General features: G+C 39.7%; 1 protein-coding gene across 1 annotated transcript in view; it reads right to left on the bottom strand.

The window, feature by feature from the left end:
• MAP1B (microtubule associated protein 1B) overlaps positions 1 to 22,471 on the bottom strand; it is a 68,256-nt gene that overhangs the window by 24,025 nt on the left and 21,760 nt on the right. The window contains exon 3 of the mRNA XM_083703077.1: positions 1,012 to 1,094. Coding sequence (XP_083559203.1) covers positions 1,012 to 1,094 — 83 coding nt within the window. The remainder of the gene's footprint in view (positions 1 to 1,011; positions 1,095 to 22,471) is intronic.

The raw sequence follows: 22,471 nt of genomic DNA, 5'->3' as shown, positions 1-22,471 counted from the left end.
AATACAGATGCAAAAATAAAAATTGAGAAACATGTTGCTAAAAATATTCATACAAGCTAAAAAAAACATGTTTAAACACATCAGAAGCAAAACACCTGTTCAGTAGAAAAATCAGATATTTGGATAAGAAGAGAGTCAAAAGAAGCTGAGAAGATTGCAGCAAAGTATTCACTATAGAAGGTATACAGCCTACACCGACCTTTTCAGGAAGAGAATCTGAAGAGCTGATACGAATATTGGTGACAAGAGATGAAATTAAATACCTTATTGACAAGCCAAAAATTAACAAACAGCTCTTATAGGTTACAACATTTGGGGCTTTTTAGTTTCAAAAAATATGTGTGTAAGGAGGAACATGACAGAAGCTTATAAAATGGTGTAGAGAAAGTGATAAAAGTTTTTCTCCTTTCTCCTAATGCTAGAACTCAGGGTGATCCAACGAAACGGAACGTCACACACCACATAGTTAAACTATGAAGTTCACTCCCACAAGTTCAACCATGGTTGTAATCAGTTTGGATGATTCTAAAAGGGGAACAAACAAATTCATGGAATAGAAGGCTCTCTATGGCTCCTAGTCAATTATGGTTAATATGCTATCTCCAGGATCAGAGGCCTCTGAGGAAAGGTTGTTGAGAAACAACAGGAGATGGCTATTGCCCTCACACCCTACTTGTGGACTTCCCATAGACCTCTGGTTGCCCACTTTAGAACACAGGATGAAGAACTTAAGTAGGCCTTTGGTCTGACCCAGCAAGGTTCTTGGTATGGTTTTGCTTCATAAAGAGGCAAAGAGAACTTTGACAAGGAAAAACTAGATAATGGGAAGCGGAGGATTCTTATATTTTATTTTATTTTCAAAATAATGTCTATTTTCAAGACATTGGTGGGCCATAAAAATGTCAGCCCAGATTTCAGAGATGGACATCAGTGCCCTGGCTCTTATGAAATTTATTTATTTTATGTCTGCTGTGTACAATGCATTCATTTATACATTATTGATGAATTTACCTCAGTACTGACAGCTTCATCGGAAGGGTTGATGAGGACTACAGTTTCTAAGACATCACTTCTGTGGTGAAGGATTTTCTGACCTGCATAAACAGAAGGAAAGAAAATGAATTGTAAGGTTTGCAGGACAGGTTTTTTTGTTTGTTTCCCTTAAGACAGTCTAGTTTCCTTAAGGATAGCATTTCTAATAAACTCACTCTGGAGTCCTATCTTGCTTTTCTCTGGCATATGAAATACAGTGGTGCCTCGCTAGACGAAATTAATCCGTTCCGCGATTCTCTTCGTCTAGCGGTTTTTTCGTCTTGCGAAGCAAGCCCATTGACAGCTTAGCGGATTAGTGCTAGAGCTGTCAAGCGGCTTCCAGCGATCAGCTGTTAAGCGGCTTATCAGTGGAACAGCTGATAAGCGGCTTAGCGGCTTAGGAAAAGGGCAAAAAAAGCAAAAAAAAACCGCTGGGGGACGCAAGATTTTTTCGTCTTGTGAAGCAACCCCATAGGGAAATTCGTTTTGCGAAGCGCCTCCAAAACAGAAAAACCCTTTCGTCTAGCGGGTTTTTCGTCTTGCGAGGCGTTCGTCTTGCGGGGCACCACTGTACTAGTGTTTTCAAATAAGATTGAGCAAAGATGATAACATGAAAGCTCTTTGGGGGGGGACAAATTTGGTGTGATCGTGTGCCACGTAAGAGACTGTTGTTGTAAATATTCAATAGTTAGCATGTATCTATTTTTCAATGATCAGCCTTGGAGCAGCTGCCCACAATAGGCTTCTGCCATTTTCTTCTTTCTTTGTGGCGTTTGGCAGCATTCTTATTGGTGCTCCTTTCTCTGAGAACAGAAGTGAGATTAATTAGCACTCGTATTGTGATTGTGAAGGGAATGTCATCCAGATACCCAAACGGCAATTAGTCCAGCACCCAGAAAAGAAGCCAAGCACAAAATTAATTTTTAAAGAATGAATGAATCAACCTTGACAAAAAAAGTGCAAAAACGCACCCTACACACATACACTTAAAAAACCCATGAAAAGGAGCACAGCAATGGCAGATAACAAATGTGCCGGTGTCCAAATCAATTGGTGTAAAAGCTCTGACATTTTTATGGAATTTTTTTTTACTTATAAACATTTTCTGCCACAGGAGATTCTAGTGTGAAATACGGGATTTGGGCAACTACAGAAGGGTTCCAAAAGCCAAAAAAAAAAAAAAGTCTCTTGAATATAATTCACATACCTTTCTATTTACACAATGCCTCAATGACCACCTCTCCCCATATGAACTGATCTGGACCATGTGATCATCACCTGAGGTCCTTCTTCATATGCCTACTCTGTGAGAGGTCCAGGAGGCAGCAACATGAAAATGGACCCTTTCTGTGGTGGCTACATATCTCTAGGCACCAGGCAAAAACCATTCCTCTTATCTTTGGCTAATCAAACAATCTATGCCCTTTTAAACTGTGGGGGGGATTGGTTTTGTTTTTATTATGCTATATATTTTTGTGTTTTTATATTGTAAACCAGTCTGTCATTTATGGATGAAGAGTGGCACTAGTGGTCTCCTTCTATCCCATCCCTCAGCAGCCCCCTTTGTACCCCGGTTTTTACTTTCCCCCATGTCTATTCCTCCCTGTTCCTTTTCTGCCAACCCCTACAACTCTGGAACAATGATGAAATACTAAACCAGATGGGGCCAATTGTTTCTACAGACACATTATTCTACTGATGGCATTGTTGAGAGTTAGGTGTGAAGGAACAACTGAACTGCCCCTTTTGCTCAGAAAGTTAATTTCCACAGGTCAGATTTTAACACTCTAGTCAGGCAGTCAAGTGACCTTTTACAATGTGATAGATTTTATGCTGTCCCTGCTTTATGGATCATTTACCGTGAAGGCAACATCATCCATTTTGTGTAAGGTTTGCATACTGAAATTATAAATGAAGGCATAGGTAAACGAAGGAAGAATGGCTCTGACTCTTCCTCTACATTGTTACCTAAAATAATGTATCTTCCATCACAGAACATGTATATTTTCAGAGAGGTCAGATGAGATGGTACCATTAGCTTTCATTGCACTGAATGCTAACTCTTTGCATAAGTATTCCTAATTAAAATGGAATCCATAGAATTTTGGTAGATGTACTCTGAAAGATGCTCTTTGGTTTTTTTAAAAAAAATCATAAAAAGAGAGGGAGACATTTGGTTCCTTCTGGGGAAAGTAGAATGTTCAAGCATTTTATGATGTGCCCTTACCTGGCTATTCTGAATAGTTATATGCCTATAACTTAAGGCTGCAATTCTATACACACTCAGCTGGGATCAAGCCCGACTGAGCACAACTGGATTTACTTCTGAGTAGACATGGATAGAATTATGCTGTAAGTATTGCTTTTGATGGAATGAACAATATGTTTACTGCAGACATCACACCACAAGGGGCTTAACAGATGTCAGAGTCAGCAAAGCTCCCTAATGAATCTTCTGCTCACAACAAGTGAATAGAACTCTGAATAGTCAGCAGATTGTGAGTCCTCTATGTATTTGCAAATTAGCTCTGATGCATATAGACCCCCAGCTTCCTCATGCCTTGTAGTAACATCCTTCTAATGATATATAAAAATAAAGAGGCAAAAAATGCTTTGAAGGAAGCAAGAATTTCACATCCAAGGTTCCCGTTCATTCTCGGATGCTTATAAACGGCAGAAATAGTGATGTGAGGGGGCAAGGGAGAAGAGAATGCCCACTGAAAGAAATGCTTTGTGTAACAAACAGCAGCCTGAATATATTGTGTTAATGTTTTTAGTCAGACAAGACCACTGGCCTTGAATCAATGTTACTGTTATAGAGGGAAAACAAAAATCCCATTTAAAGATTACATGCCACACCACGTGGAATTTATTTTTTTCAGACTGGGTTTTAATGAAAGCTTTGATCACTTCTGAACCTTTGCGGGGGCATGGGCTGCCTTAGACCTGAGGTGCGAAACAGAAATTGCACAGTTCAATTGGAACAGCAGGGGAGAAAGTTGTAGCTCCGATGTCAGTACAATCAGAATGTTCACCAAGTATTTCTTGCCATTCAAACTCTATGGTTATGGATGGCTGATCTGTGGTTTTAAGACACTGAACAAAAGCATTTTTCCTGGTGTCCCCACAGTGCAGCTTCACAGACTTCAGCTAAAGAATTAGCTGGGGAAATCACTTGTCAGTGACAGGAAGCACTCCCTCCCTCTTAACCCCCTTCCCCCCCAGTCCAAATGGACAGGTTTTCCAATACTTCAGTCCCCCAGTGAATAAAAATAGAAAGCATGTATCTCACTGAGAGCCCAGCTCTTACTGTAGGTCAGAGCAAGACAACTCAAGGAAAGCACTTATGGAGCTCGTGAATGGAAAAATAATGCAAGGCACTGATCAGCATAATAGGAACTAACTACCATACTGTGTCAAAACAATGAGCCATGCAGAATAGCTGCCTGTCTCCAATAACAGTCAGCCTTTTTCTGGACACATAATAGAATAACCCAAATTATACAGACATGCAAGCAAATGGCTCAATTGATAAGAGGTGCACACAATGTGAATAGTGATGGAAGTGCTATTTGCAGAACAGAGGCTCACATCAGGGTTTTTTTAAGAGTTTTTTTTTAAAAGCCATACATGTGGGAAGACACAGGACAATTGGCAATACAACATTCACTGAATTTCAGACCTACAAGCTCATTAAATAAAAAAACATGAAATGTATTGGAGATAAAATACTTGAAATACAATTGACCTTATGCTTGCTTATCCAGCAGTAGGTTTGGCATAGTTGACTCTCAAGCTAAGTGTGCAGAGCACAACAACTTTCAGTTGGGCCAAACTATGAGGACTTTCACGTTACCCAACGTATCTCCCGCACACCTTCCTTGCAGTGGAATAATATTGAAAGGGTTCACAGACATGGGCAAGAAGAGGCTGCGAGCCGCTCTCCCATGAGCCAGGAATCGCGAGGAGTGGGAGGAAGGCTCCCCCAAGAGCCGCGCTCCCTTTAAAGAGCATGTGGAGCGTGTGTGCGGCTCTTGGGGGCTTTTCCCCGAGGAGGGAGAAGGGACTGACGGGCTGCCCTTCTCCCTCCTTGCGGAAAAGCCCCCAAGAGCTGCACACACGCTCCACGCTGAGCAGAGCCTCCCGCCTACATTCACTCCATGAGATGCACACACATTTCCCCTTACTTATTAGGAGAGGAAAAGTGCGTCTTATAAAGCGAAAAATATGGTATACTATTCACAGGGGTGGACTTTGGTCTTTCAAATTTCAATAGCATCCTGTGCAAGGCCAAAATTTGATTCCCCCGCCTTCCTTTCTGCTCAATTCACTACGTCACAGTTGAGGTACTCTGTATTGCCCTTTAGGCTCAGCACTCAGCGTGGTGGAACCAGTCGTGCTACCCTAAATCTACCTCTGGCCCAGAATTATTTTGCAATTCTACTTTGTTAGCTGCCCTGGGAACACAGAAAGTATATTGACAGTGCAGAGTATAAATTATGTAAATAAAAACCCAGTCAATGTTGCTTTTACATCAATAGTTGTAACAATTCCCTGACACTGTGGTTGTTTTTCAAACATATCTAATACTAAGCAGAATTAGAATCTATATAAAATATATATACATGTGATTAGAAGTTACAATGCATAACAAATGATCTGAGGAAATGTAGCAATACAACAAGAAGTTATTGAACTGTGCAAGGTGTAGTGAAATTATAGGAGAAAAATAACAGATAAAACTCCCCCATACTAGGCTGGCAAAATAGCAGATATATGGTTCTTATGATTTCCCAACAAATATAATCCTAACCAGCTCCTAAATGCATGTTTTCTCTGCATATTGAAATAAGTGATAAGCTTTGCCTTTATGAACCTGAATAAAACAAAATGAAATAAAGTTTGTGCAATGCAAACTTAAGCATTTTTAATCAGCAATAAGATCATTTGAGTGAGGCTTAGGCTGTATACACACAAAGTACATTTTTCTCCTCAAAGAATTCTGGGCAGTGTGGTTTCTTAAGGGTGCTTGGAATGGCAACTGTGAGGGGTGATAATAATGATGATGGTGATTATTATTATTTATTTATTTATTTATTTATTATTATTTATTATTTATACCTCGCCCATCTGGTTGGGTTTCCCCAGCCACTCTGGGCGGCTTAAAAAAAAAAATTAAAATACTGTAATACATCAAACATTAAAAGCTTCCCTAAACAGGGCTGCCTTCAGATGTCTTTTAAAAGTCTGGTAGTTGTTGTCTGGTAGGGTGAGCTACAGTGCCCAAATTTATTGAGGGAATAATAATAATAATAATAATAATAATAATAATAATAATAATAATAATAATATCTTTATTGTCATTGCCCCCTCTCGGGGACAACGAAATTACTTGGCTGCTCCATCCACCCAGGAAGGGCACTCCACACAAAATCAGAACAACTATAAAAACACTAATTAAAACAATACAGTATAATACAGCAAGGAAGATTAGATGACTTTCAAAGTCCAGGCTTCCCATTCAGGGCCGAGATCGCTCTGGAGAAGAAGCTGTTCTTAAGACGGCTCGTTCTTGTCCTTGTCCTTGAATTAATGTGCTTCAGATGTGCTTTAAAAGTATAGTGTGTATACAGCCTTAGTTTCTCATCTTCAGGTGGCAACGGGCCTGGGAACAACTATTAGGTATCAAGACAGTGATTCACCTTGAGCAGTAACTATGCCAGCTAGTCATCTTGTACAGTATATGATGACTGCATGTCACACTAAATTAAAGAAACCTTTATTTGAACTTATAAGAGTGATGTGAGCATGCCCTGATATCTGCTGCTATATTTTAATAGGTGTATGGCTGTCATCTACTCCTAACTTTTAACAAGGGTATCAGCTGCCTCAGCTGCTGGGGATTGTTTTTATTATTGCCTCTTGACTTGAATACTTTGGGGGCTATTTTGAACACACCGAGCATTTTCCATGAAAGCCTCTGTAGTAAACTGCATGACTTAAATCAAGTTGTGGGTGTCTAATGGTGTTGATTACCAGAATAATTGTATCAGCTTTTCTCACTAGGTATCGATTTGTTGTATCATTTGCCAATTTTATGTGACATTTAATTTGCTGTCAAACTACTGCCATTAATCAACAACGGACAAACATCTGACCTCTTACCCCCATTATTTACCATCAGGGACAAACTTCTCACAACTGCCACATTTATCACTCCTTGAAATGCACAGCTTCATTTTTTAATACTGCTGGAAGATGAAAACAACAACCGCAACCATTTCAACAAAAGTACAGTATAAAAAAACCAGCAAACCCAGTACAATGTTCTTCCAGTGATGCTTAAAAAGAAAGCAAGAGTCACAAGCGAAATGAAATTAAGCACTTTGGAGTTTTGTTTTAGTGGTGACTAAAAAAATACTTGCGGGACGCAGGTGGCGCTGTGGGTTAAAGCCTCAGCACCTAGGACTTGCCGATTGAAAGGTCGGCGGTTCGAATCCCTGCGGCGGGGTGCACTCCCGCTGCTCGGTCCCAGCGCCTGCCAACCTAGCAGTTCGAAAGCACCTCCGGGTGCAAGTAGATAAATAGGGACCGCTTACCAGCGGGAAGGTAAACGGCGTTTCCGTGTGCGGCTCTGGCTCGCCAGAGCAGCGATGTCACGCTGGCCACGTGACCCGGAAGTGTCTTCGGACAGCGCTGGCCCCTGGCCTCTTAAGTGAGATGGGCGCACAACCCCAGAGTCTGTCAAGACTGGCCCGTACGGGCAGGGGTACCTTTACCTTTACCTTTAAAAAAATACTTAACTTTTGCTGAATTGTGCCCTACTCCAGTAATATATAATTAGTTATGGCTTACTTTTTATATTCCAAATACACATCAAGTAATGCATTTATTAGAACATTTATAATGTAATTAGTCTTAATAAAGGCATTTTGTTACAGTTGATTTTGATTTTTTCCCACTTAAGGAACCAAAGCCAATGTTCCACCTAAGTAAGCTATGTTTTTTTTAGTTTACTAATCCCCCCTCTTTTTATTGCTAATTATTTTGCTCAATGCTATGTTCTGATGAAGTGCTTTATGAATTTTTGGAAACAGAATAAATGAAAAGAAATGTTTACAAACAATACGGTCATCTTATTAATGATGCATTCACCAACAGATTCCGATGACATTTCACAGAAATAATTTTGATATGACCACTGTTTTTGAAACAGCAGTACTATCTCCTGAGGGACTAGCATTTCTTCCAGAAACAAGATGTTGTGGTCTGAGTGCTGGGGAAATGCAATATCCTAGCAACAGAAGCGCTTCTTCAGATGAAAACATCTGTATCTTAGGCAATCAACAAATCACAGCAGCACATTTACCCTACAACAAAGTACAGTACTTCAAAAGGCCATTAAACTCCATTTACAGGTGCAAGATCTGTCAGGATGAGCTTAGGATGCAGTGGATCTCAAGCTCAGCTGGCATTAAGTCCCCAACCCCCACCCTGTTTCAGCCAAAGATAACTTTCTCATCCAGGCTCAGCTGGTTGAGCAAAGGCTGGCATAAGCCCCCCAAAAGGGGTGCCCCAGAGGAGGGAATGGTCAGCAGGGACTGAAATTGGATTCTGTTCAGCTCAGTCAAAAAAGGGTGCAAAAAAGGATGTTTGTTTAAGTCAAACATTCTTTTAAAGGCTTGAGTGCAAGTTTATGCTGGTTTAATTGGCGTTGGCTTGCTTTATGCCAGCTTCTTGTCTAAACGACTGCTCCCTACATCTCTTCCAAATATTCTTCAGAACTTCTTCAGGTCAAGTATACCTAGTACTTTCAACTGTTTCTCATAGACTGCCCTCTTATGGGCAACAGTCCATTTTGTCAGTGGACATTTTGTCAATACATGACCTGACCAGCACAAAATTGAGATGACATTTTTCCCCCATGATATGGACACAATACTTCTGTTAATGCAGCCCAGAATTGCATTAGCATTTTGAGAAGTTGCATCACACTGCTGGCTCATGGTCAGCTTATGATCAGCTAAGACAACTATATTCTCTTTACATGTACTGCCGCCAAGCCAGATCTCCCCAAACCTTTGCCTTTGTTTTACTTAGACCCAACACGTTTCCCACAGAAGCCTTCATTGGCATTCACAGGGACCCTACCCTCTGCTGAAATTAGACTAGAAACAGTGGCGTAGTGTGGGGGGTACAGGGGGGGCTGGCCGCACTGGGCACAACATCTGGGGGTTAGGGTTAGGGGGCGCAAATCCACGGGTTAGGGAGCGCAAATTACTTGCCTTGCCCCGGGTGCTGACAACCCACGCTATGCCACTGACTAGAAAGAAACATTAGAATACAAACCCAACAGAATAGGTTGTAGTGTGTGCTTGATATGTGTGTGTGATCCCCAGAAATGTTTCTCCAATATGAAATTTTGCCAATAAGTCCAAAAAGGTTGGCAACTCCTGGTCTAAGTGAAAACCCTAAACTGACTGGGAGGCAGAGTCTGTTTTAACATGTCTCTTGTCTTGTTGTTTTTTAACCTCACATTAGCAACTTACATAAATAATGCATTCTAGTTTATATTTTTTTAGTATTCCTTATCTAAATGCTTTTCAGAAGCCTATCTGTCCCTTGATCATAACCCTCTGCTGAAGACTGATATTCCCAAATCAAAAATATTTTCCCCCACTTTGTCTCTGAGAATGTCTTTCTTTTGGGAATCGTTGCATGTCTGGATGTTTGCCCAGGATGGCTCTAGGGATTACTTCCTTAAATGGTTTAGACTATAAGGTTTTCTGAGACAGTAGCAATAAAAGGAATAATAGCCCCCCTCCAAACAAAGATGAGGTAGGGGGGAGTCAAAAGTCTCTGGAGGGAAAGTGATGTGAATAGCTATATATAAATTTTCAAATAAAAGACCTCATGCGGTGGCACATTTAAACAGCTGAAATAATAAGACTGATAGGGACAGATGTACAAACTGGCTTTAGTGTAATGATCTAAAAGAACTACACACAATTTTATTCATCTTCCTTAGAGATTTTGCATGTGTTTTGAGAGAACTTGAATTTAAATTCCTGTAGTTTCACAAACATCTTCTTACTGAGAAGTCTTTATGATTGGAAAGTTTCAGTAAAATAACACAAACCTAGTAATTTCCCTAAAATATCAAGTATAGACAGATTTAACTCCCCTCACCCTTATTATTATATGAGAAATATCAAAATCACTTACATAAATTTGTTTTTATTTCTTAAATCTGTATACCACTCTTCATCTTAAGATCTCAAGGGGAGGTTCATAACATATACAAAAATAAAATCACAATATACAAAACAAGAACAAAACAAAAAAGGACATGGAATGTTAATCAGCCCAAGGCCTGGTTGAAGAACATTTTTGCCTGGCACCTAAAGATATGCAATACTGCCCTTCATCCAAGGATCACAGAGAGTGCGTTTACTATATAAAAACAGAAATATATACCGTATAACATGATGACAAACAAAACAACTAACCAGAGTTTGTGATAAACAGCAATCACTGGTTTGACACACAACAAACCAAGGTTAGCAGGAAACTGAAAATAAATACTGGCAAAGAGGAGGACACAGCACCAAGCCAATACGATTAATTGTCAAGGATTATGGGGGAGTTGTAGTCCAAAACATCCAGATAGCACAAGGTTAAAGAAGGTTGTAGTAAACCATGGTTTAGTGTTGCAGGCAAATAGGGCCAATGTAACAAAATTTATTTTCCAAATTCAAGCTCCAACAGATTGTAAAACAACAACATTGTGTGTGTGCATATGTGTACAAGGCAATGAAGAAATATTTGTGGTTACTACAGGCTGCAAATTCTAGCCTTCCATTAATGAGGCCACATGGCTCTCATCTGAGGTAAGACAAATATAGGGATGGAAGGAAAGCACAGCTCAAACCAGACTTTTCTCTTCTGAGCAGCCTATAGTGAATAGAGTATCATTATCATAGCATAATGAAAAACTTATGGGTTGTATCCAACTAAGTTCTATTCGGAGCTGACCTACTGGAATCAATGTCCAGTAATTCCAAGTGAACTACTTTGAGTATAGAGGGACGCAGGTGGCGCTGTGGGTTAAAGCCTCAGCGCCTAGGGCTTGCCGATCGAAAGGTCGGCGGTTCGATTCCCTGCGGCGGGGTGCGCTCCCGCTGCTCGGTCCCAGCGCCTGCCAACCTAGCAGTTCGAAAGCACCTCCGGGTGCAAGTAGATAAATAGGGACCGCTTACCAGCGGGAAGGTAAACGGCGTTTCCGTGTGCGGCTCTGGCTCGCCAGAGCAGCGATGTCACGCTGGCCACGTGACCCGGAAGTGTCTCCGGACAGCGCTGGCCCCTGGCCTCTTGAGTGAGATGGGCGCACCAACCCCAGAGTCTGGCAAGACTGGCCCGTACGGGCAGGGGTACTTTTACCTTTACCTTACTAGCATTGTACACAACCCTGTACCTTTTAAGCCTAGACATAGTTCAGATTTCCTATATTTTATGCCACCAAATTCCTTGGTATCATACACAAGGTTAAACACTAAAAAGAAAACTGTTTCTAATCCCCCCCCCAAAAAAATTTTTTTAAAAAAACCTTCTACCACTGTGAACAGGAAAAGCACTGGCCTGCCCTAGAAATGTTTATAGGACTCTTTTGAAAAATCTGTTGTCTGTGCTTCTACTTATCTAGTCTGCGCATTTTTAAATTCTACTGGCTTTAAAGAGTGGGTAAATCATAAGAAAGGAACCATGGATTTGATCCCTGGCTAGCACCATTTTGCAGCAGGTGTTAGTTTATAATAAAAGTGAAATGTTTTTCTCATTTATTAATAAAACGGTACAGACATAAAAAGTTATTTGTATGCACCCTTACCCCCTACAGTTCCCACATCTCCCATATTATGGACCCCTTCAGGTATCCATGAGATATTGATTATTCTTGCTTTATATTTCCTTCTTCCAGAGGCTTCCTCAAAGACAGCTCTCTTCTGACACATATAGATCTCCAGAATCCATTAACAGCCATCAGAGACAATTCTGCCTTATTAAAAATGCATTTTTCTTCTTGCAACCTGCTAACTGGAGCTCAGTTGAATTCTGCAGGTCGCCAGAAAAACTGACAGAATATGTAATTATATTTCTAAACTAAATTCTGAAATATCCACATGTATAAAGGATAGCAAAATCCATCTATAGATTATGCTCTTGGGAAGAATGAAGACTATCATAAACAACATCATTTACAAGGTACTTCATAGGGAGAAATAAACCCCCACCTCTTAAAAAAAAAAGGCACAGAGAATGAATCATATTTATAGAACTGGATTTGTGGACCATTTACTTCAATGTCATTCATTAAATTCAGAGTTAAAGTATTCCCAGCACATGTATCTTCAGCCTCTGCCTGAAGACCTCCAGCAAAGAAATGAAGTACAGTGGTACCTTGGGTTAAATACACTTCAGGTTACATATGCTTCAGGTTACAGACTCCGCAACCCAGAAATATTACCTTGGGTTAAGAACTTTGCTTCAGGATAAGAACAGAAATCGGGCTCCAGTGGCGCAGCAGCAGCAGGAGGCCCCATTAGCTAAAGTGGTCTTCAGGTTAAGAACAGTTACAGGTTAAGAACGGACCTCTGTAACGAATTAAGTACTTAACCTGAGGTACCACTGTACTAACAAGAATTATTTGAAAGAGTTGATTCTATCATGCAACAGCAAGTTATCATTCGGATTTGGAACACATTTTTAAAAGAAAAACCTGGCTTGCTTTTCAGATACCTTTTAATACAATAACTTTCTAAAGAAACACCTGATATTATAGTTTGAAGTCTTGTTTATTCTGTTAAATTTTAATCCAAGAAGACCAATTTATCCTAAATAGAGCCCAATAAAACATGTGGGGAGGTTGTTCCAGTGCAGTGTGTGGTGTTGGGAACACAGGTTTGGCTCTGCTTCCAAGTACTGCAGCAGGATAAGCTCCCAGCACCTCTCCCTTAGCGTAGAAGTAAGCCAACTTTTAAGATCTCCAATTCTGAGTTTGCATAGTGCACCTTTTAAGATCTCCAATTCTGAGTTGGCATAGTGCACCTGCTTGCGTAACACTACGCTTTGTTTACGTAAAATAAGATACACAATGTGTTTCACTGCAAGTGTATTATAGTTATCTGGGGAAACGATGGCTTGCAGCTCCGAATACACATTCGATAAGGTTGCACCGGTAAATATCTGGCATGATGAACATACTATGTCACTAAAATGGCTTGTTTCCAGAATTCCAAACAAAATTGCCTGGCAAACTTCATTTTGTGTCAATTCAGTTAAAAATGTAGGGAGGGATATTATCACAATCAAAACCAGCAACACCTGCATCTTCTTCTCAACATTCCATTTAAGCATTGTCTTTTTCCTTTTTGTCAGTGGCAATCCAGTCTTTAAAAATTCAGTTTCATATACCTCTTTGCTGCTTTCTCATACTGAAACACTTGGCTTCATGCTGTATAAATAATATATCATAAAGCCCCAGAAGGTTTCTCATCTTTTTAATATATTTATAAAGGCTTCCTCTCTCAGTGCTTACAGAACATTATAAACTGATTTTCTGACTTGCTTAGAAATACACGGGATCACTTATTTGCATTTTCCAATATTTGGTTTCAGCCAAACCGCTCACCTAAGCAATTTCTAATACCAAAAGAGGACTATCAGTAGACTTCTTAGAAAGAAGAGGTATGCTAGTCAGTTTTAGTGAAATGCAAACTGGTGTCTGAAGGAAATGTATTTTAGAATCTAAAACTGTATTGCATAGACTTTAAGCATTAACTTACAACAGTTCTGAGGAAATTGCATAGTGTGTTTTCTATTTCATCTTTTGTGCAGGCTAACAGCAAAATGTTCTCAACATTTGACGTATTTTAAAAAATAACTCTGGCTGAATTTGAATAATCCATCTCTAGTTATGTTAACATAGCTGTTTAGATATTTATTTATCTGCCTCAGATATCTTCCTTTATCTGAGTATCATTTTTAGCCATTTTTTCACTATCCCATTGATGTCCACAGAATGGAAGATGGCAGGACCCCTATGGATGTACTCTATGGGAAGCTGGTTTCATGCACCAGGCCACAGACCAATTCTGTGTTACAGATATGCCTACAAACATGATGTGAAGGCTGGCAACCCAACCCCCGCCATTTTCTAAGGGAAATTGTAAAAAGAAATGACACTGCCAACCTGGGTTGCCATATGTCCGGATTTTCCCAGACATTTCAGCTATTTCCACCCGGACGCTGTTTCCAACGGCCAATTCCCAGCTATGTCCGGTATGGCAACCCAATAATAAAACCACACCTAACACTTTCTACAGTGGAACCTTGGGTTGCGAATGTAATCTGTGCCACACGTGTGGGTTGCGATTCGACGCTTCTGTGCATGCACAAAGCGCAATTTAGTCTTTTTGCGCATGTGCGAGCGCCAAAACCCAGAATTAACCCATTCCGGTCATAGCTGTCAACTTTTCCCTTTTCTTGCAAGGAATCCTATTCAGAATAAGGGAATTTCCCTTTAAAAAAAGGAAACGTTGACAGCTATGGTTCCGGTACCTCCGGGTTCGGCGCGGTGCGCAACCCAAAATCACATAACCTGAAGCGTCTGTAACCCAAGGTACCACTGTATTAGGTTTAAATGTTCTATGTGACCTGGTACATAGCTGTTGTAACATTATCAGAACTCATGCTACCAAATATTTTATTTCAATTCTAGCAGAATGTGGAAGAATTATCCTGGTCATTGAAGTATTTCTGCACTGATCATTCAGCATGTTCAAGAGACCAAAATGGGAAACAAGCTTTTTTCACATGTCATCATTTCAAGGCTGCTGTCAAGGATGTTCCTTGTGTTCTCTTAAATAAGTGTTCTGTTAAATAAATCCAATATAGCATTTATAGCCCATTTTACTTCCTTATTAGCTTACCCTTTCCTAACTCTTAGAAAATGAAATACGCTAATATGTAAAGGAGGATTTGGGGCTCTAAATTGCATAGACCTAAGTATTAAACCTTTTAGTACATTACTGTAACAATTTGCATTTCAAAGTTGACACCTAGCATCTAAAAACCGGTGTCATAGTTTTTGTACTTTACAAAGAGGAACATTTGCCATGTTTTCTTTCCAGTTACAATCCACTGGTTCTTTCAAACCTGTGAAAGTAGTGTTCAGTCATGCAAGTTGAAAAAGCCTCTACAGTACAACTGAATCCTATTTGTTCTGCTCTGGCACACAGAGATATTGCCCTCTGTGCTTTGCTGTACTTCTTAAGGAAATTATCCTTCCTGAATGCCAGAGGGGAGGAAGGAAATTTCATTGAGTTATCCTATGGAATTCTGTTGTGTACTTACTACAAGCAAAATTAAGTTGCCATATTTGGCCTAGTTGTTGCAACCTAATCTCATGCAGAAGGAGAGCTAATAACAGGTCTTGACCAATAAAACAAAAAATCAGCAAAACATTTAAATAATAAATAAATAAGCAAAAAAGTGGCTTGTTAATCAAAGAGAAAGAGAATATAGGAAGAGACTCACTCATATAACCCAAAAATGGCAGGCCCACAATAAAATGCAGTATTTATTGGGTCCAAATGCTGTGTTCGTTTTACTAGATAATATGATGCCAGAGGAAAGAACAGGAACTTTTTCTCATGGATAAAACAAATACAAACTCTTTTGATTTACCTCACAGAAACACATTGGCCAAATGGTGAAATTTATTCTGTAGCATACAATCTATAGCATACAATCTGAAGAGAAGTCATTCTGAACCATCTTCTGAGCTACTGGATTTTCAAATAGATATGTTTCCATGTCAGTCTATGCAACGTCAGTATTATTAAGCCTGAAATCCAAAATCCTTTAAAATTGTATCCATGCATTTTGCCCCACAAGATTCATGCATTGTGTATACATAGCTCATGTGCAGCTGCTGTTGAAGACTGAACCTGTGTCTCTTTTTCAGGAATAGTAGTGGGGTGGCACCTTCTGAATCCACTTTCACAAAGTTCCTGCCTAAAGAAGAATCTGTTGCTGTTACAGGCTATCAGCACAGAAGTCCAAAAAAGGAATGTGAACTATTTGGGGTTCCAATGTGGATTGAGTATTGAATACACACACTATTATTTCATATAACGGCGGGGGGGGGGGGGGAATGAAGCCAGGTTACACTAACCACAAAGCTCTGTGAAGATGGGGTGAGAGCACTTTCAGGCCTCCAGGATATTTAATGATGACTGAAAAAACTCCAGTAACATTTTAGGCCTCATAATTAGACCTCTAAGCAGCATGCAAAGAAGTGAAGATGAGTAAAAGGTAAAGGTAAAGGTACCCCTGCCCGTACGGGCCAGTCTTGACAGACTCGGGGGTTGTGCGCCCATCTCACTCAAGAGGCCAGGGGCCAGCGCTGTCCAGAGACACTTCCGGGTCACGTGGCCAGCGTGACATCGCTGCTCTGGCGCACACGGAAACGCCGTTTACCTTCCCGCTGGTAAGCGGTCCCTATTTATCTACTTGCACCCGGAGGTGCTTTCGAACTGGCGCTGGGACCGAGCAGCGGGAGCGCACCCCGCCGCAGGGATTCGAACCGCCGACCTTTCGATCGGCAAGTCCTAGGCACTGAGGCTTTAACCCACAGCGCCACCTGCGTCCCCCTAAAAGTAGGCTTGCCCCGTGTGTCAGTCTCATAATCTGAAGGTCGTGAAGATGAGTAAAGGGGTGCAATTCTGCAATTGTATATCCATGTTTGTTTCAAGAATGAAACCTGCAGCTCTTAAGCCTGTAACACTCAAATTGTGTGTTGGAACATATTAATACGCCACAAGCAATAAAATATATGCATAATTTCATTTTCCTGCTGTTGCCAACTTCCAGTCAGTCTCCACTAAGACCAGTGGGCATTTTATTGAAAAAAAAAGAGAAAATTTAAATGGGTACTATTCACAAATGGCACAAAGTAAGTATACTAAGATTTCTGTACTGGCAAACCAAGTGTAGCAGCCCTAAGTGCATTTAGAATTTTTTTTCTGAAAATGTCTCTAGCACAATTTTTACTGAAAGTGTCAGTTCATTCATATCAAAGGCAATACATAAGGTTTCTGAGAATTTTGTTTCAATGCTTTCTCCTTTAGGGCTATAGCTTAGTAAAAAAAAAGATTAAATGTGCATAGATACCCTATTTAGCTATAATATCGTTTCTTGACAGCATCTTGGGGTTTAAAAAACTCCACTGAGATCCTGGATAATCTTTTACTAGAAAAGGTTCAGAGAGCATCAGATGTCTGTGGTATTACTGTCAAAAGCTGTAATATAGCTTCTGCATAGCCTTCTTTGTAAACTTAGCAATGCCAGGCATTGAATATATAACTGATGAAAAAACACCAGTATTCTTTGCAGTAATGCATATAACAGGGGGAATCAGACTTGCTCATTTATAAGACAAATAGTTGTATTTGTTTAAAAATTAACTTTCAAAATACATTTAGCTTTCTTTCTTTATTTTAAATGTAACAGTTCATTAGTTGTTGCTTTCCATAAGCAACATTCTGAAACAAACAAGGAGGGGGAGTTATTGTTTTGTTGTTTTAGTTTAATTATTTACTCGTGTTTTATTTTTTAATACTGTTTTATTTATTTTCATGGTACAGAAGATAAATTTTGAGAAAACAATTGTTACAACAGTAAACAACAAGTAACTTGTCTTGATAAAAAGAATAAGGGCAGTATATAAATCTAATTAAATAATAATAATAATAATCCTGTAATAATCCTGTAATATCCCAATCTGCTTCCCTGAGCTGCACCAAAATACTTGTAGCATGGGGATCAATGGCCAATCAAAATATTTGTACACATTATCATACAAATTAAGTGATTTATTCTCAAACAAGTGTGCCAAAGATTCTAGCCACAGAAAGGCATTTCTCAGTACCAAACTCATAGAACAGATTGCTTCCTTGTGTGAAAAAAACACCCTATAGTAGACTGGAAGTTTTCCCTTGAGGGGCTTTAGAGAAATGAAAGGGTCCTTTTCCCCACAAGAAATGTGCTTGCACACAACAATAGCAGCCTATTACCTAGGTGCAAAGTTGGCATATCCAGGCAAAAGGGTGTGGGGATCAATAACAATAAAAAGCAGTGAATAGGTGTTCACAGAAGCTTCTCTAATACATTAGTTCCCTGTGGTTTTCTATTCCTTTCTCCACTTAGGACTGCCAGCTAAACGCTCTAAATGGTGGGTGGTAAGGTGATGCCATTTCTTGGAAGTAATGATTAGAAATCTCCTGTCATCATTATCATCCAGCAGCTACTTAAGAGAAAAGAATGAGGGACCAACTGTTTGCTGCAATTTAGAGAAGAAATATTATTTGCCCTATTTGGTCATCTAGTCTCCCACTGTGTAAGAAAGAGCCATTAAATTCAAAACTGTACCAAGAGGTTCCAAGATATTCCCCTTGGAATGTTTGTCAACTGAGGAAAAAGCTTGCATCAAGATATCACAAACTATCTGCTCATATTTATTCCAGCCCCCTGAGGTCAATTAACAGACAAGGCCAACATCATGGGTGGCATTGAAGACTGTGCCCCAGAGGAATGCCGAATAATTTGCCAGCATCCTACTGGAATCAAGGCAAACAAGTTTTACTGGGGCTTCACTTGGCTCCTCTGTGATCTAGCAGCCACAGAGGATCATAATTTTCCTACATGTTACTTCATTTTAATTTTAATTTACCTAGATTTTAAGTACAGTGGTACCTCTAATTATGAACTTAATTCGTTCTGGAGCTCTGTTCTTAGCCTGAAACTGTTCTTAACTGGAGACATGCTTTTGCTAATGGGGCCTCTTGCTGCCACTGCGCCTCCAGCACATGATTTCCGTTCTCATCGTGGGGCAAAGTTCTCAACTTGAGGTAACTCTTCCAGGTTAGCGGAGTTTGTAACCTGAAGTGTTTGTAACCTGAGGTATTTATAACTCGAGGTACCACTGTACAGTGGTACCTCAGGTTACATACACTTCAGGTTACATACGCTTCAGGTTACATAATCCACTAACCCAGAAATAGTGCTTCAGGTTAAGAACTTTGCTTCAGGATGAGAACAGAAATCGTGCGGCGGCAGCAGGAGGCCCCATTAGCTAAAGTGGTGCTTCAGGTTAAGAACAGTTTCAGGTTAAGAACAGACCTCCAGAATAAATTAAGTACTTAACCTGAGGTACCACTGTATAGAGAAATTGTGTGTATTATTTTTATCAGGTGTGATATAGCATATGTAGTGTTATGCTTCAAAGCACTTGGTCATCCTGTTGAAACCAAATGGAGTGAAAATGAATCTTGCTGGTATGATAATTTCCCAGGAAAAGCAGAACCCACTGATGCCAGCATATTCAAATTCAAATTGATTTAGATATCAATCAAAGTCTGTGATATCATGAGGACCACAAGGTGAGGGTGTTAGCAGTGATTTTTCTGCTCAATTCAAGAAAGAAACAAGTAACCATTCAGTAAGCTAAAATCCTGGCAGTGTACAGCTGCAGTCTTCATTTTTTGCTCCCAAACAAGCTTGCACAAGATGCACAAGTGTAATTGCAGCATCACCTGTACACACATGTAGTGCTATAATATAGAAATATTCAACAATCCGGGAAGGACACATTCATATCAAGAGCAGCAATGAAATGAACAACAGCAAAGGGATAATGGAACAACAAGGGAGCAATTCAAACCCAACAGCACCCAAATGTTATGACCCACAGGAAAGGCGTTCTTTTTCTGATGTACAATAGGGTACAATTTCTGTTTTCATAAAGTCATAGAATTATAGAATTGTAAGGGAACACGAGAGTCATCTAGTCCAACCCCCTGCAATGCCAGAATCTTTTTGCCAAACATGGAGCTCAAACCCACAACCCTGAGAATCAGATTTTCATGCTCTACTGATTGAGCTATCCAGTTAAGCTAAATAATTCAGAGAAAGGTGAAAGGTTAAGAGGAGGACAGAATTCCTTTTTCATTTCAGAGTTGGCAAAAAAATATCACTTTTGAGATGATCTCATCGTATGAGTAATGCTCCCTTATCATACAAAAACTTTCAGACTCTGAACAACTGCTTTCAATTTCAACAAAAAATAGCTGAAAAGGGAATAGGAGTTTCGTTACAAAACGGCAAGACATTCAACCTGGGTTTTTAAATCTGAAGCCACACATTACAGTAAAAATACCTTTCAGGTACTTCTGAAGTCTTACAAAGAAAATGTGAGTGTTGCTGTGGGTCTCGAATTAGTTTATTTTAATGAAAGCAGTATTTCAAAAGTAGATTGTACTGCATTAATCTGAATTTAAGCCCTTGGGCAATATTAGAATTCACATCCCTAAATGTCATGCTGAGGTACAATTACTGTATTCAAATTGTGTAGTAAGTACCTGCTATCCCTGTAGCATAATACTAGTACTCTCAATATGGATTGGCTGAACACGGCTTGTCTTCAGTACCACATGTCTAATATAGAACTGCTTACAGTGACTTCTTCTGCACCTATACTACAGACTGCCTTTATTAACACTCCACTTATTTTAATTCCTCTTCAAAAATGAAACAGCTTCCCTTCCCTTTTAAATGATAATCCAGCACCATTACCCTCAATTCATGGGCAAGGGAAGCAGACAGAAAAAGTTATTATATTGGAGATGGAAAAGACAGTCAAACAATACTAAAACAGTATCATCTGTGGCTATATTAGTCCACATGATGTTATATTACCCAAGTGAGTGTCTCCTGTTGTATGAACACCCTCATTCTGTAAGGTCTTCTGCAGGGAGAAAGTTGCTGAAACTGTTTCCTACATGACGTGAAATCTTGTAGCACCCACAGGTTTGGCATCATCTTCCAAGGACAACGAGTTTGGTGTAGTGGACAGAGCAGAGGTAGCCAACATGGTGCCTTTCAGATGTTTTAGGCTAGAACTCCCATCATCCTCAGCCAGCAAGGCCAAAAAGCCAAGGGTGATGAGAGTAGTTCACAGTATCTGGAGGGCACCATGTTGGCTACCCTGTGGCATGTAGCCTCTGTAAGTGAAACACTGCCTAGGAGAAGAGAAATACAGGTTCAAATCCACACCCAGCCATTGGCCTAATGTACCTCACAGGGTTGTTGTGAGACTCGAACAAGAAGAGAGCTATGGAAGTTGCTTTGAGCTCCCTGGAAGAAAAGGTCAGATATAAATGTAATATAACAAATGACCATCTCAGCCTTCTCAGTATCAGAGTTCAAGCACAGTGTAAATTCATTTTTATTCTCTTGTGCTTTTAAACAGAAGAGTGGTTACTTTTTCTTTTTTATGTGTGTGTGTGCCTTTTTTCAATCAGAAAGACAATCAATCAATTTTATAGACATTCCATTAATGTGATAAGAAACAGATTTATTACAGACTCTCCTTACAGCTACCACTTCTGCACCTAAAGTGAGAAATATTCAACTGTTACTTTGAGGAAAGAGCTTTTAATCTTCTTGGGAAATATCAGATTTGATTTGATTGTAGCATATATAAAGTGTTGTTTTAGATGTGTAACTTCCCATTTGCCAATTTATATATGACTATGTAATTAGTTTCATAAATTGTACCCCATCAGAACGACAAGGTGTCAGCACTGGCAAGACTTTAACCTACTTAGGAAAAAAATATTCAGTAAGCTTTTAAGATCACCATCAGTCAAAAATAGCACACACAGTGGAATGACAGGTGAATGCTAATTTTTCCAAGAAACCCTTATGCTCCTTCATACAGTAAAATAACTGTATTCCATTCCATTTTGTTATTGTTATCCAGTAGGTCTGGATAACAAATTTTTTCTTCTCCATCTAAGTAATGCCAATTCTTGGGAGCTTCTAGCATTTCCACTGGGAACTTCTCCACAGAAGAAACTATACCAGGCATAGGCAAACCTGGCCCTCCATATGTTTTGGGACTACAACTCCCATCATCCCTAGCTAACAGGACCAGTGGTCAGGGATGATGGGAGTTGTAGTCCCAAAACAACTGGCGGGCCAAGTTTGCCTATGCCTGAACTATACTCATCTATCATAAAACTTAAGGGATGAATACTTAAATCAATGGTGAAATACATGCTTTGACAGCATTAAATATAAGTCTTACAAAAAGGGAATTGGAATGACTACATTCAAAGTGACTGTGGTGTGACTCAAATGATTTTGTTTCTAAGCATCCGTGGCATCCATGGCATCACCATACTAGAACAGAACATCATGACATCATGGACAAAACTATCTGGATAACCACAGTCAAATAGATAAAACTTCAGTGTGCATATACTTGACTAAGGACAACAAAGAAGAAAAGAAGAAGTCGAGAGGACAGCATCAAAGGAAT

The sequence above is a fragment of the Podarcis gaigeae genome (assembly GCF_964106915.1).
Source record: "Podarcis gaigeae genome assembly, chromosome: 11".
Taxonomy (NCBI): Eukaryota; Metazoa; Chordata; class Lepidosauria; order Squamata; family Lacertidae; genus Podarcis; species Podarcis gaigeae.
The sequence above is the reverse complement of the archived record's forward strand: the minus strand, read 5'-3'. Positions and strand labels throughout refer to the sequence as shown.